Source organism: Melozone crissalis, unplaced genomic scaffold, assembly GCF_028551555.1.
Source record: "Melozone crissalis strain CALT ecotype California unplaced genomic scaffold, PUWL_Pcris_2 ptg000006l_1, whole genome shotgun sequence".
In the NCBI taxonomy this organism is placed as follows: Eukaryota; Metazoa; Chordata; class Aves; order Passeriformes; family Passerellidae; genus Melozone; species Melozone crissalis.
The window spans coordinates 11,339,145-11,355,687 of record NW_026535784.1 but is presented as its reverse complement, the minus strand read 5'-3'; the positions used below and the strand labels follow the sequence as shown (position 1 = coordinate 11,355,687).

The 16,543-nt window shown below is 41.5% G+C and overlaps 1 protein-coding gene across 2 annotated transcripts in view; it reads left to right on the top strand.

The window, feature by feature from the left end:
• CRMP1 (collapsin response mediator protein 1) overlaps positions 1-16,543 on the top strand; it is a 49,698-nt gene that overhangs the window by 14,497 nt on the left and 18,658 nt on the right. For both annotated transcript variants that reach the window (XM_054292101.1, XM_054292110.1), the window contains exons 2-6: positions 2,294-2,382; positions 7,496-7,680; positions 9,160-9,324; positions 14,339-14,400; positions 15,985-16,065. In XM_054292101.1, coding sequence (XP_054148076.1) covers positions 2,294-2,382; positions 7,496-7,680; positions 9,160-9,324; positions 14,339-14,400; positions 15,985-16,065 — 582 coding nt within the window. The remainder of the gene's footprint in view (positions 1-2,293; positions 2,383-7,495; positions 7,681-9,159; positions 9,325-14,338; positions 14,401-15,984; positions 16,066-16,543) is intronic.

The following is a 16,543-nucleotide window of genomic DNA, read 5'->3' as shown; positions in this document are numbered from 1 at the left end:
CCCCCAAGGTTGCTGCTGCAGCACATGGAGAAGAGCTTCAGACCTGCTGTGTATGTACTCTTTTGTTGCGCACTGTATTTAAAATATCTTCCCCCACTTCTTCCTCTTTTACAAGGAAGAAGTGGGGGAAGATATTCTTCTCCGTTTTTCCTTTTTCTAGAATGATACAGACGGCTGTAAAGCTTTGAACCTGCAAAATTGTTCAAGTACAAGCTACAAAGTAAATGTGCGTTGTATAACAGAGGTTACATTGTCATACCCCTAGCTCTGCCTTAGTGCTTTTTAATGAACATTTTTTTTAGAAATTTATTGGTTTTGTTGTTCTGGTTTTATAGATTAAGAATATATCAACTTGTTTGCTTTCTAAAGTGGGAACTCAGGCCATTCATAGTTTATATGCCTGAGTCATGCTGTAATTAAATCAGGAATTGAATCTGGACTGAGTAGTATAAAACATGGACAAACTAGAGATTCTGAGTTATTGTCTGGTGAGCCAAGGAAATAATTTCTATTAAATGGCTATTTTTATGTATGAATGGGAAAAAATGGTTCTGACTGCTTAAAGAGTTTTCCAGCATTCACAGTTGCTTGGCAAAATTCTTTCCAAAAGTGTTATGTACTTGTCATGGTTTAAGCCTAGCAGGCAGCTCAGCCTCACACAACCAATTCTCCCCCACCCCACCCCACTGTGGGATAGGGGAGAGAATTGGAAGAGTAAAAGTGAAAAAACTCTTGGGTTGAGATGGAAACACTTTGATAATGGAAATAGAATAATCATAATAGTAATGATGATAATGCAATTGGTAGGAAAATAAAAAAGATTAATAAAACCAAAGAAGGACAAGTGATGCACAATGCAATTGGTTACCACCCACCTATTGATGCCCAGCCAGTCCCGAGGCAGTGCTCCCCTGCTCATCCTCCCCCTCAGTTTTTTTTGCTGAGCACGATGGCATGTGGTATGGAACATCCCTTGGGTCACTTGGGGTCAGCTGTCCCAGCTATCCCCCCTCCCAATTCCTTGTGCTCACCCAGCCTCTTTCCTGGTGCTGAGCAGAGGAGACATTCACTCTCTAAACTCTGCACAGCAATAGCTAAAACATCCTTGTGCCATCAGCTCTGTTTCCAGCACAATTCCAAAGCAGCCCCATACAAGCTGCTGTGAGGAATATTTACCCCAGCTAAAGTCAGAGGAGCACTGGACTTGCCCTGTCTTTGGGTAAGTGGTAAGGGGCTGGCATTTCCAGTGTGACCTCTTCAATGAGAGAGTTTAAGTACTGGTTCTCTGGAAAATGGTAAAATCTGTTTTCTATAAAATGTAGTTTTTGAGAACAGAATATAAATATTTGAATAGAGAAGAATATAAGCAGACAGTTGTTGTGAACAGTAACTCTTGCAGATTTGATATTTTGAACAGTCTTTCTTGGAAAAACAAAGTTTTCTTCCTGGCACTTTAGAAAATACCAGGAGATGGTGGATCTTTGTGCTGTTTGTAGGATATTTCAGGTGAACCAAACTTTGGGGGCTGCATTATGTTCTCATGCATGGAGTGAGTGAGATATGACATGGGCAATCTCAGCACAGAGTGCCCCCAATTCATCAACAGCCTTTGCCCTGCAGAAATCACAAGTTGATTACAATGAATTCTTCATGCCCACTAGAAACTCTTTGTTCAGCTGTGGGTCTGTGCCACAGTACAGGAGCCACGAACTGCGGGCTGTGTCCCTTTGGTGCTGCTTAGGAGTTGCTCCTGCTGAGCTGGTGTTGAAGGAGCTTCCCTGGTGAGGAAATTCTACGTGGAAGAGCTAAGCAGCCTCTTAGGACCTTGTGCCTCCCCATTCAAAGCTTTGTTTCTTTTCCAGTGGTGCCAAGGGTGCCAGGTGAGCTCAGCTTGGCCATTGCAGTGTTGGGCAGTTTCTTCTGGGAGCTTCTCTTTCCCTTTTGGCCCTTGTGCAGTGAGGTGGTAAAAGGGGGGTATAGTGGCATTTCAGGTGTTTCTGTGTGCAGTGATTGCTGCTTTGAGCAAAATGAACTGTGATGATAATGAGGTCTCACGTTCCAAAAATCAGGAATAAACTGAAACCCTCCTGAAATAGGACGAAACTATCATGTCCACTGAAACTATCAATGAAACTATCCTGTCCACTGTCTGTGTATCCACAGGAACCCACCTTTATATAAGTAGTGTTTGATATTAATGGCTTTCTTTATAAATGAGCATATTTGTTATCATATATACATTATTATGTTTATTTCTTTTGACAAACCTATATTTTCCTTTTTTTTCCTCCAGAGTGACCGACTGCTCATTAAAGGTGGAAGAATTATCAATGATGACCACTCCTTCTATGCAGACCTGTACCTTGAAGATGGACTTATAAAGTTGGTTTTTATTAACTATTACTTTTTTTGCATGCATGTTAACATAGACTACTGTGATGCCTTGATAGTGCTGACTTAAAATCTCTTGTGAGCAGGATCTCGGTGACTTCTAAATGTGAGACTGTAGTTGAGGAGTGTTTAATTATTAAATTTTACCATTTTATCTTTACTAAGATTAGATAAGTAGAAAATTTCTTTGCTGTAAATTGAAGATATTTGCTTTTCAAACAGTTCAATCACATCACAGTTTCTTCTGAAATAGTTAAGGCAAGTAGGCACTCTCAAGAAATGAAGTAATGGTAAGGACAGTGGAAACCTTTTGAGTCCATGAATGGCAGAAAGCTCTCAACAGCTTTTCTCCCTGTACCAAGTCAGTGCAAGTGCAGCCATGCTCTTCAGGATTGTAGGGCACAGAAATCTGAAATATGCCCCATGTTCCATGTGCAAATGAGGATCTGCTGTGTCTCAGTTGCCTGTTAATTAATGCTGAACCACAGTATGTTCTGTTCCTATAATGTTGTTATGCATTGTTACACAATTAGAAAGAAAGTCCTGATTTATCAGGCTATAAAATACAGGAACTGGGAAAGTAGTTGTTAGGTGAAAAACTTGAAATATGTGTTACTGATAGCCTAGAAAACTTTAACAGAGATGTCCATGTGCTCTGTAGGTCCTGCCTTGGCTTAGTGGAGATGAGGGTCTCTAAGGTTTGCAAAGTTATGTAGTGTATGAGCACTCTGATGTACACAAGGATCAAAGCCTTTTTCATGGTTGCTAAACACTTTCACTAGTGACCTAAGAAACTTGGTCTCCAGTGGCTACAATTTGATGCACAGAAATATAATTATGGTTATTTGGTAAATAATTAATTGCCTACTTGTTTTCAGAGCTCCTTAAGAATGTAACATCAGATTAAAAGTCCAATTCTTTATATATCTGTGACTGCATATGTTATTATGATTCAGGTTATTATAAGAGAAAAAAGTCTGAATACTTTCATCCGTGGAGTGTGAAATTTTCTTTTTAATACTTTACCTTTCTATTTGTAGTGTTAATTGAAGTGGTAAAAGTGGAGAGGACACAAAATTTTGAACATGCATCTATTTTTAAAGCAACAGTTATCCAAGTTGTGCTCTCTTTGATGGGTGTTTTTGTTGAGGTTTTTCTGTGGTTTTGTTAGTTCAGATACAAATCTCCTATTAATACTTGTAAGCATCAGAACTATTTAAACAACTAAATGCATGAGATGCTGAGAGCCTGAAACGGCTGAGTTTTTGGCTTTGATTCCAGAAATGCAATGGTAGTTAGTGGGCAGGTTAGCAATGCCAAACTTTCACCTGCCCTTATTAAGTACATGGACTCCCTCTGAAATCCGAGTGTGGATCCATACCTCCAGGAAGTATCTCAGCTGCCCAAGCAAATTAGGGTTAATGATGAACAGACAGGCAGGACCTTAATTTTTAAAAAGCATTTATCTTTGCCCAAGGAGGCAAGGTCTCTATTTAGTACCCTGAGTTATACCTGATGCCCTAGATTTAGACAATCCAAGATTTTTCTTTGTAAACTGTGCAAGAAATCCTGCTCTGAAGTAATTTGTGAGGGCAGCCTGCTGTGAGATGGGGTTGGGTTCAGATGATAAATTTTGCAATATAAGAAAGCTCTGGGTTTGTCTGATCTCCCAGCTTCTTCAGGTGGAACTGCCCATTGTGTCTGAATATTTAACCTCATTGTTAAATGTGGCTCAAGCTTGTTTGGAGCTGGACCTTAAAACTCAGTCATCTGCATTTCAGTTGATGCTACAACTTTCCAGCTGCAGATCCTGCTGATAATACAGAATTCTAATACAGAATGGAGCAGACACCAAACCACTCAGCCCAGAATAGGCAGTAGTGTCCTGGTTTTACTGGGCTATAAAAGATCTGGGTTATTTTTCTCACTCTGAAATGAAAAATGATTGGAAAAGAGAGGGTTAAGTTTCTCTTGCAGCCTAATGAAAAGATTTGGGTATTTTAATGCAGATCATTCTGCATAGAGGAGAGCAGATGTAACCTTGAGTGTGTTTGAAGATCAGCTATAGTTTGGAGGATGGTCGATGTTTCTTCCTGCCAATCAATGCTCTAAGTGGCTCCCTAGGTACAAGGAGCAGCAGTGCATGTGGATTTTTCCTACCTGAAACTTAAGCCCTGCACACTCAGATGGCAGCTGAGAGGCAGTTCTCCATTATCTAAATAGTATTTTAAATATTTGGTAATTTAAATTGACATATAAATAATGTATTTTGCCTACATCTCGCCTGCCTGGGTAATCACATGAGGAAGTGAGCCCTGTGCCAAGTGACAGGTCATGGTCTGGTGCTTGCTGCTCCATCCCTGCCAAGGGGAAGGGTTGGGTCCCTCTGGGCTGGAGGGACAAACAGTGGCAGGGTTGGGGACTGGGGGCATGGTCTCCAGAGCTGGGCAAGTGGTGAGTCAAGTTAGGGGGAACCTCAGATGCCTAAAAAAGGTCTGGGCTTGATAACTGCAGAAGCATCACCACAGAGTTCTGGGAGAGGTTTTCAGTTTCCTTGGATGAAGCTTAGGAAGAGCTGAAGCCTGCTGATTTTGTTGTGCTTTAATCAGCTCACGTACAACAGAATTTCCCAACTTGTTCGACTGAAAATGGCAGACAGCATCAGCTTCTTGTGGGTCTGAGTTTTCTGGTTGCTGACATATGAGGATACCAGCTCAGTCATTTGTACAGTGTCTAGAATGCAGTTATCTGCCCTGTTGTATTTTTTCACCCACAAGTAATAGAACTCCATTCTTACTCACATGTGCTTTGCATTAATGAGTGAGCAATTCAGGAATCCTGTCACATTATCTCCTACTCTCTGTTCTACTTGGACAGAATAAAAATAACCTTGAGCAGCAGTGAAGATCAGACTTCTCCCAGCCTTAATCTTGATGCCAGGGCAAGAGATGAGACAGGTTTCTGACAGATAGAAGTGCAGCATCATCCACAAAGGCCGTTTGGTCCCATGTCACTTCAACATGGATGATTTCAGCTGAATAAGATGTTACTCAACCATACAATGAAAATAATGAGCATTGAGTCATCAAAAAACTTCAATATATAGGTAGCACACTTTCACTTTGTTAGGACATGTGTCTTCTTGAAGAGGAAATTGGTAGATACTGATTGTGGAAGAAAATAAAAATAAATTGCCTTTTTTGTGAAGGTTTTCATTACTATTATTCTCAGAAGGTGTGTTAGTACTTGAAGTGCAGTTGCTCCTTGGATATACTCAAAGGGAATGGGTCATAGTTAATTTTTTTTCCCAGTTCAATTTCTTAGCCACATAAATGCCCTACAAAGGTGGAGGGTTGTTCTGATTAAAATCCTGGGGATAGATTTGACTAACAAAGTAGTGCAACACCATTGCTACACATGGGTCTTCCTAATTTTATACAGGCATTGAATCTGCTCATGGGTGCAGTGCTTTATGGTATGCCTTTGTGAGGCACATTTTAAAACAGAGGAGCTGCTTGCAGCTGTTGTTTGTGCAGTTGGATGTGCTGGGCAGCTGCTGGTGTTTGCATCCAGGTTGGTTCCCTGTTTGTCAGGGTGTTCTTCACACTGTGCAGCGGCACACAGGCTATGGCAGTGCTGCACATGTTGATGACTGTTAGGTGCCAAACATGCAGGTGCCAGGTCTCATGAGTAAGCCCTCCTGGACTTGTTCAGTGCTGTGACCCCATCCTGGGATGCCCAAGAGGAGTTTGCCCATGGAATGGCTGTGCTTCCCTCCAACCAGAGCCCGGGGCACTGCAGGAGACGAGTTGCTGGAGGTGACTTTTTTGCATAGCATATGAAACAAATTCTTGACCTCTTGGGGCTATTTATTAACTCTGCCAGTTTGGCCAGATTCCAATGTGAATAATTATCCCCCCTTTTTAATTTGTTCCCACTGGTTTTAATGAAGAGTTGTATTCACTTCTGGTTCTGCCTTATCACAGTTGGCTGTTAATCAGTTGCTGTGTTTTGAACTGTAGGTGGGAGTTGCCTTTTAATATGGGGATAGAGATTCAGCAGCTCAGATGTCTGAGGTATTTATTTAGCTGTGGATAAAAGCTATTTTATCCAGACAAAAGAAAATTAGGACCAAGGACTCTGTGTCTGTAATATAAGATAAACTAAATGAACTTTAACTACCTTACAGTTACCTCTAAGCCCAAATATATTGTGGTGTAACAGTGCAGAGACATGGCTTCCACATAGACCCCTCTCCCTGTTTGGTGCCATGCAAAGTAGACAATAAATTCTAGTGTGGCTTTAAAAGTTAAAGTTTAATTTATTTGTAATTGAGTCCATGAATAATACAAGTATTTTGATCATAAGTATCTGGAGTTTGATATTGGTATGGGGGACAGATTAATATTTTGAATAGTGAAAAAAAAAATCCTGCTTTGAAGACCTGAAGGGAAAAATACAGCAGCAGCTAATTATAATTTTTCCACACAGTTATGCAGAATGTTTCACTGGCTTTTAACTTCAAGAGGAGGATGAAGAATATGGGACATGGTAGATTAAACATGTTTAGGTCTCTTAGATATGTATTTCTGTATCTTAGGTTATTTAGATTTCTTTTTAAGGATACATTTGCATTGCATGATGACAAAGTAATTATAAAATTTTCTGCCTTTTCCTTCTGCCATGTATTTTTACAATTCCAGCTTTCTCCTGTATTTGATTTATGTTTTCCTATTTTCATTTAAGAACCTAGATTACAAAACTGGAGCTCCCAAGAGGGCATTAAGTGTACATAATTTGAATTGTTTAAAGATAAAAATCATATAAAAATAATCAATTTTTAATGCTGGTGCATTACAGCTCCTTTATTGGCCACTAGAGCCATGCAAAGCAAACAGAGCTCATGGCTCAGTGAGTCAGCTCTCCTCTGCATTGTTCTGCTGTGTTGGGCAGGGCAGAGGGAGCGTGTGCTTGAGCTTCACCTTGCCTTTGGGGACCCACCTCCTGCTGTATGGGCCCAGGCTCCCTCTCCCTACATGCCTCAAAGAGCTTTGTCCTCTGTGCTTGTTCCAATAAAGTAATACTGGCTTTCCTTGCTGTGCAGGCAAATAGGAGAGAATCTGATTGTTCCTGGAGGAGTCAAGACCATAGAGGCTAATGGGCGCATGGTTATTCCTGGGGGAATAGATGTCAACACTTATCTACAGAAGCCCTACCAGGGGATGACTGCTGTTGATGACTTCTATCAAGGCACAAAAGCAGCACTAGCAGGGGGCACCACCATGATCAGTGAGTACCAGCAGAGCTGTCTCTGTGTGGGGATAGCTACCAGAGGCTTCATTCTAATTTTCTGAGATCTTCTGCAATGAATCTTCAAATTTCTGGGCACTGTGTTTGAGATCCATTCATCATTGTTAACCAGGGTTAGCCTGAAAATGAACCTATCCTCAGAAAGAAATACCAGCATGTGGAATTGTCTCTTGGATTTTCCTCTGAAATACAGAACAAGCACTGAGGGATAATGCACGTAATCTTGGGATTTTTAGAAAGCAGTGTAGGTAGCGCTGTAAATATATGGCACAGAAAATCTGACAAAGATCTGCTGTTCCCACCTACTGCCATTTCAAGAGCTTTGGAAATAAGAAGATATGCTTATGTATGAACTTGGATTTGGCAGCAGGAATTCAGGAAGACCTTAACAGAGATGTCCCAGAGGAACATCTTTGTTGGTGAAAAGAAGAAGTGTTTCTAGTTGTTAAAGACTCTTCTTCTGTCTACAGATGGTGGGACAAGGTTTATCTCTTTCCTTCTGGCTGTGACTTGACTTTGGTTAGATGTTGTGAGGCAATTGTTCATAAAGTGTCTTAGCTTCCTTGTGGAGAGGAGTTTCCCAGTGGAGTTTTATTCCCACTGAACTGGGATGTGGATTTTTTTTTTTATGGTGTTACCTGTTACTCATATTCAGGCATCTGCTGAAAGACTCTTTGGCCATAGGCACAAAATGCACTGCTGTTCATTCCTTTAGTTAATAGATTTTTTCAGTCTGTGTTCTTCAGTTGAGTATTCCTGTGCAGAGTTAGGCTTGCAGATGGCATTGGTAACCCCATCCTGATTTGTTTTCGTACTAACTAGCCCTGCAGAGAGAAGTACCTATGCATAAATAGTCATGTCTTTGTGTCGGTGGATGGTGTGGCACCATTAGAGGCAGAAAGGCTGAGGCAGGGGAGAGGCAGGGCATTCAATGGACTGCATAATGTGACAGTGTTTGTGCTCAACGTCACCCCTGTTCAAACCTTTGGCTGTATTCCCAGTTTTGGCTGCTGAGAAAACATTGAACATCTGCACTGATGTGTTGGTGGGGCAGAGTGGGCCAGTTCAGAGACTGTGAGGTACTGGTTAATTATTGCGCTTACTGTGAAATACATAGAAATGGACACATCAGACAAGAGCTACAGTGAAGGCCAGAACCTGGGGTCTCTTACAATACAGTAAGGGGAAAGACAAATGTTTCCTAAACTGTGAGGGGTTTGGGTCCCCCTTTGTGTGTCTATTGATGCTGCACCAAGCAGGTTGCCAGACTCATCTTTAGTATAGACTGTTCACAAAGTCTGCTGCACCTGGGGCAGCAGGACCTGGCTGACACCCCAGAGTTACAGTCAGCACACAGACTGCCTCCAGCACCTGGCTGAGGTGCTGGAAGGCTGCTCACAGGGAAATCTGAACAGTGCGCATACTGTCCTGCTAACACACACTCAATCTCTTTTTCAGTTGATCATGTGCTTCCAGAACCTGGAACTAGTTTACTGACCTCCTTTGAGAAGTGGCATGAGGCAGCTGATACCAAATCCTGTTGTGATTATGCTCTCCATGTGGACATCACCAGCTGGTATGATGGGATTCGAGAAGAGCTGGAGGTACTCGTGCAAGACAAAGGTTAGTGAGTGAAATGCAGTAATATTTTTTGATTTTATCGAAATATCATGTGAAGGTGAAATTTGGGAATATTTTAATGAATGCATAGGCACTAGCTATGCTGGCTAAGATTCTTCACTACCTTGAACTTGTATTTTCCCTTGCTGCTGTATAAAATAGACCTAAAACTTTGTGCATATATATGACTTTGTCCAGTACAGACATGGAAGATTAAGATGCTTACATTGTCATAAAGAAATTTATCACTTTATCCTTGCTTGTGTATGTGGAAATAGGCTTAGACATTGCATAGGTAGGGTTTTTTTTTTAAGGTAAAGACCAGTATTTAGGATAATCAGCCCAGTCACCTTATATCCTCTATTTAATGAATGAAGAAAGTGAAACGTTTCAAAGCAGTGGTTCAGGTTTTAACTAGACTGAAAGATTTGATTCAGCTGCCTCCAATTAAATCCAAATATGACGAGCACATGGGGCTGTGAAAATGTCACTACAGGCTAGATCTCATTTTGCAGCAGTGAATTGGATTAATTTACTTGCTGAGACTTGATTTTGTAAAATAAGACATGCCTGTATTTTTAGAAGATTCCAGTTATTAGAAAAAGAGATGCTAAAGTTAGGTATCTAATATTGAAAAAATGCCCTGATTTTCTCAAGTGCTTCTCTCTGCTGGCTTTCCCTGAAGTTACTAGTTACTAGAAGATGCCATATTTCAACACTTGCAAAAAAAAAAAAAGGTCACTTATTTAGGAGTCTAAGACACTTCTATGGGTTTGACTGTGTTCAGTTAACGGGCCTACTATCCTGTGAGATGCTAAAGGTTACCTTACCTGGACTCCAGCTACCAATTCAGAATAGCACAGATGAGACCTCTCCTGAATGCATTTCCACACATGCAGGCTCAATGTGGCAGTCTTATATAAGGAGGGCACCTTTGTGGCACCAGATACCTCTGTGTGGGCAATGGAATCTAGCCTTCAGAAGATCCTAACTTAGATATTGTTCCTTGAAATTGTGCCTGACAGCTTGTATTTTCTTTTCAGAATCATATATTTTCACATATTTTTCATTTTCTACATTCCTTGAAAACATATGGATATTATTGGAATATTTGGATACAATTGGAATATTTTCTGAAATGGCATGTGATTTCCATGGGCAAATCAGAATGACTCTTCTCTTGGGAAACCTAAGTGATGTGTATGTGCAGCACCCTTTGCAATTTGTAGAGCTAGTGTTGACTTGGATGGGAAAAGTTCTCTTTATAGGGAAAGGTACTATCAAAGTAGAAAAAAGCAAAATGCTATTTTTGAGTGAACGGTTGTTTGCTGAGATGCCATGGAGATACAGTCACCTGGGGGAGTTTATTCCATGTCACAGGGTGCTAACAGTACATGTGCTGTATAACCAGATTTTAGGCAACAAAACACTTCCATCAGCAAAGCTGCACATAATTAGAGAAACTGCAGCTGGTCTTACATAGGTCTCTAGTATAGGGGATTTTTACAAGGTGATGACATCTGTCAACACAGGCTGTGCTAAATCTGTGCTGTTTCCCTGCTATCAGCATTAACATGAATCTGCTGCTGTGCTTTAGCTGACTGTGCTCTCAAGACAAGTATATTGTGCCTTGTTTCAAAGGTTGAATATTATTTTCCAGAGCTCCCTGACCACAGATGGCTCAGCACTCCCAAATTTGCCCAAGGGTTTACATTAAAAGCCTGGTGCAGACAGTTAAGTTAATAGTTTTCTCCAACTATTGAAATGTGAGTTTTCTATGTAAATCTGACCTGCCTTTGAGTCATCAGGGGAAACAGAAATCTGTTCATTGGTTCCTGAACTGAGATTTATGATGGAGCCTTGGTGGCCTCTTCTGTGGTGAGAGCATTAGGAGGTCACCTTTGTTCTCATGTATGTCTCAGGCAGGCAGTGTGAGTTACTCTCACGTGTTGGAGACACAAGGTAAGGTTGAGTATGAACTCACAAGCACAATAGGAAATAATTCAGCATGGCAAGGGCTTTCAAATTAATGGGTAATATTTCCTGATAATTGGAAACATTTAAGCCAGCTGGTGCAAATAGACTTGATGTCAGTGGAGTGACCCTGGTTTTCATCAGCTGGAGTCTGGATTGAATTGGTTCTTGGCTGATTGTGGGTGAGTGAACTGAGTGACAGGGCTCAGCTCATTGTGTTTCAGAGCTACATGTGCCTAATGCAATCAGCATGAGTAACAGGGGAGCTCGCAGAGTGGCTGTTGAGGTGCCTTGTCATGAGGTATAATTGAACAATTAATCAGTTTTAAATCAATACAATGCTAATTTAAGGAGACACAGCCTTTGGAAGTGCCTGAAGATTTTGTAGAGCCAAATATTGATTATAAACACTCCAACTGGGATAATTTCAGCAGCTATTTTGGGATTGAGCTTCTTCGGTATATGCAAAGGAGCAGGAGCCTAAAATTGCTGACAAGGGGCCTCACTGGTTACTTTGACTTTGTCACTGTTCAGAAAGTTCAGGAGTACACTGTAGTCCTGCCTAAAATTTGGAGAGGATTCTGTTGAGTACTGGTGTGAGAGCAAATAGGACATTAACAAGACCATAGTGTGTAACAGATGTGAAGTATTCAGGTCAATAGGCCATAGACCAGGGCTTTTGAAAAGCTGCATAATTCCAATGAGTAGGTCAAGGAGCCAGGCCAGGGCAAGGAGTCTAATCTTGGATACCTGTGTATGTAAATCTATGTAATTTATCTTGGTATCTGGTGTAGGTGCTCTCTTTGCAAGGCAGGATTGTTCGCACCCTCTCACCTGTTTGCTATAAAGGCAGCCCCTGAAATGCTCTCCTGCTGTGTGTGTGTGTCTGGTGGCAGCTGAGGGTGGGAATATGTGTTTACATGGGAGAGCTCTGCTTCTGCCCTGTAGTAAGGAGCAGGCTCAAGATCCTATGGCAGGTTCCCTACTGGGCTCCCTTTTGCTTCCATTAATTTCAGGGAGAACATTAAACAGAGTGAGAGCAAAACTCAGTCATTTTATCAAGGTCAGAAGAGGGCCCAAGAAGATAGCAAGGCAATAAAAGAGAAAGGATGAGAATATATATTACTTGGATCGGGGTGTGTGTTTTTCCCCCCACAGCAGTCAGGGAAAGCTGCCTTACCTCCTGCAGGACTGTGATGCAATGAATGGTGGTGGATAAGGGAGAACAATGGGTACCCCAACCCTGGGCTCCCAGAGAAATCTCTGTGAGGTGTCAGTCCTGTGCCATCACTGAGGCAGCCAGCTTGCCTTGGAGCAGGCCCAACACGTCCTCCTTGCTTTGTGTGGGCTCAGGCACCCCTGCAGGAAGGTGGCTCCTGGCTGCAGCTGACATCTGACATGTGGGGTGGGTTTTTGGGGAGAAAATTGAGCTTTGCTCTGAGGCAGGTGGGATGGATGTGCTGGGCCTTGCTCAGGGCACGAGGCTGCAAGCATTGGCCCCAGGCAAGGCCCAGCCAAGCTTAGGTTTTAAAATAAGAATGTAATGAGTGCTCTGAAATTGTAATGAGGAGTAGATGGAGGGATTACAGTGAAGGCTATATGTGTTTTCTGAACATGATAAATAGGAAATGGGAAGAAAGGATGGGTTTACAGGCTGACAGAGTTCCACTGTTGAGGCTGGATTTGCTCAGTGTGGAAGTCAGCAAGGAGGGGCCAGCTCCTGCTTTGTGTTTCTCTCTGAGCTGCCTGGACTTAGCAGGAGGACATAATGCCAGGCATCATTTCAGTGTTTTATCTTGCATGCATCCTGGGGTATTTTAGTCCTGTAATTGTAAATAAATGAATTCTCTGTGTGTGTGAGCAGTCATACCCTCTGCTTAAGGATGTATTTGTTCATTTTAGACTCAGGAAGAAGTTATATCTTCATCAGAGATATTTATTCATTTTATTCATTCATGTAGACAACATGAACAATAGGAATATTTTCTTCTTGCCCCAGGAAGCACAGTTTTCATCACAGCCATTTTGAAATGCAGCATACAGAGCTTAGGTAGCTTAGAATTTACTTTTTTTTTTTTTTTAAGCTAGAAAACTATGATTCTGTTCCTTGGACCAAGCTGGGGATCTTGCCAGTAGACTAGAAAGTAAGACATACATATACACTAATATGAATTCATATGTACAGAAATTATGAACAGAAGACATTTGTAAGTTGCATTCTGTAAGAATACAAAGCTGTGTAAATAACCAAATCTTTGAAACAAATAGCAACGCTTATGGGGATTTGAATACAGGAGGTAATTGACAACTGACACTCAACAGTAGCATTTCTTAGGGATTTCTGAAATTTGAAACTGTTGTCTTTCTTGGCTTTTTATGGCTGCCAGCATAAATCCTTCCTTCTTTGGAAGGCAGAAGAAGAGGTGTGGCGAGCTGCCTATAAAACTGGTTTCAGGCTTTGTTTCCATTCCTTCCCAGTGTCTACCATCAGCTAAGCTAAGCACTTTGGAGTGTAAGGTCAAGAAAAAGCAAGTCTGTATGCCCATTCAGATACACATTTCCTACACCTTCTGAGCACTTTGGGGGAACCCAACCAGAAGTTTTGTATACCAAAAATCACAGTTTAGATCAAGCTGAAATGTTTTCCTGAATAGCTAAGGAAACTGTAAAAGAAAAACACTGATTCACAGAACCTTACACAAGGTTTTTTAAACTTCACAAACTTTATATGCTTGCTTTAGCCACCATTGCTTGTCTGTGATTTAGCTACAAGCAATCCTCTTTGCAGTGGTGGCTGGGTTACTCCAGGGATGAACACAGGCTACCCACAGCATCCAAAAAATCCCCCCAGTGTAGAGGGCATCCAGGCTTCTAGTCCTAGCAGTTGTAATGCAGCTGTGAAGCCCTGCTTGATTTTTGGCAATCACTAGTGAAAAGCCTAGTCCAGACATACTCTATTACTTACTTTTCCTGAAGTTCTTGTTCAAATACAATGTAAGAATATGCTTACATGGCAACACCTTTGAATTTTGTCTTGGAACAGGTGTGAACTCTTTTCAAGTCTACATGGCCTACAAAGATCTCTACCAAATGTCCGACAGCCAGGTATTGCTCTGAATGCTTTTCTTTGCTGTGATCTGTCCTCTCTTTCCTCATCTCCCAACACTTGAGGAGCTGCTGAGGTTGAATCCCAGAGGAACATTCTCACTGGCCTGATTGGCACTGGGAGGAATGTGCAGTTGTGATTTACTCTCTGGAGGGTCAGTTCTGAGCTATGCAGAACACCTGTATGTGTTTCCTCAAGTGTATGACATTGACCCTGTGTAGAGATCTTCTGGTGTCTCCCAACATTGCAGCTACTCAGCTCTGCTCAGGATTTCACTCATTTTATTTTGCAGTAACCTTTTGAGGACTCTAGGTCAGAGAGGGAGAAAAAGATGAAGCACTCAAGGCAGTGGCAGTTCTGAGGCTTCAAGAGTTTCTTGGTTGTGTAAGCAGCTAAATGGAGTTGCTCTTTGGGGGAGGTGGCCTTTCCTCATTAGGGCTGGAGATAACAATGAGCTTGTTTGTCCAGAACTCATTACAGATTCCAGACTCTTCAGCTTTCCCATCCATACATATCAGGCCACTGTAAATGGACAATGGCATCTGTTAGTAATAATAATGTTTGCTTATTCAGTTGATAAAATGTTTCTTTCTTACTTATTCCCAGAGCTACTGCTCTTGGTCTCTTAAATAACTGTTGTTACACCTCCAATACATGTGGTTTTAATTGGAATTTTGGACATAATAATTTATAAATATTCTCTGACAGGCAGTGCCTATTAAATTCAACTCCCTGTTGGAATTGCCAAGAGGAATACATCAAAATGTTTAACGTGTGGCTGGACTAATGGCTGTTACCTTGTTTAAATGCCCATGTTGCAAGCTGTATATTGCAGCCCATTCAATGCTGCCTGAAGTGCCCTAGTGCAAAAGTAGACACTGAAGAACCTTTGTCTTCCTATTTAATCTGTGTTTGAAAACTGGGATTCCAGTTTAAAAAAGGGACATATAAGCTGAATAGCTTTTGGAAAGGAAACTGTGTCAGTTGATGTGTGCTCAGAAATTACCAGTAAAAGCAAAAGGATCAACTACTGCCCTTCTTTAGGGATGGCTGTTGAATCTTAGAAAGCAATTAAAACCAAGCATGCTCTAGAGAAAATATTGCAAGTTTTAATATCTGAATTAATGATGTTGCTGAAAGTTCAGCAATGATGGCTCTAAGAAGATGGTGCAAAATGCCTGCACTTCAGAAAAGGGATGTTTTAGCTGTACTAAAAGTGTCTGTAGCACATGGCAATAATTCTATTTTACATTTGCTAAAGCTGCAGAACTACAGGGCTACTGAACTTAGATACATGGGAGGGCAGGGGGAGGTGGCCCTGCAATGCAGGGGCTGGGGCAGACTCTTGTCCCAGGGAAATCCAGCCCTGCTGTTAACCTTGTCTTGGTACAGCTGGTGTGTACGGGGGTGGGTACAGCACCAATCAGTGAAGCTCAGGTTCTGTGTAGAAAAGAGATAATTTGCTATTCACCAATATAATTACCAGCATAGAAGGTACAAAACTGAGGTGAAGAGAGAGGTCTGAGCGTTAAGTAATGTGTTTTCCTTATTCAGCAGTGTTTCCTTCTTTGTACTACCTGCAGCTTTATGAAGCCTTTACCTTTCTAAAGAGTCTTGGGGCTGTTATCCTGGTCCATGCTGAAAATGGAGACTTGATAGCTCAGGTGAGTGAACCATCGTTTTTGCTTCACTTTGTGAGATGGTAGATATTAGAGAGGAGAAGTTAAATAGGCCAGTCAGAGAATGGGTAGGAAGAGGGGAACTTCCTGGAAAGAGCTTTAATTGAACCTGATGCCCTGCACACTGTTGGTATAAAGCCTGGGATGAGAGAAAGGGGGTCCTTTTGCATTAATTGGCAGAGCATCCTTGAGATAGGGCAATGATCCAGGCAGCTCCTTGCCTTGGAGGACTAGATAAGGAGGGCAGAAGGAAGCAAGAAGATTTCTTCTGAATCCAGCAGATACAAGTGAAGCAGAATAATGTAAAGCCTTGTTCAGAGATTTTGGGTACAAAAAGAGGATCTGAAAGCTTTATACTAAAGTCTTTTGCTGCAGGTATCAGCATAAGCAACACAGTGAGTTTGGAGCAGGTATTAAAGCTCACAGACCTATTTATTTTTGAGAATATTCTTATAAATCTCTG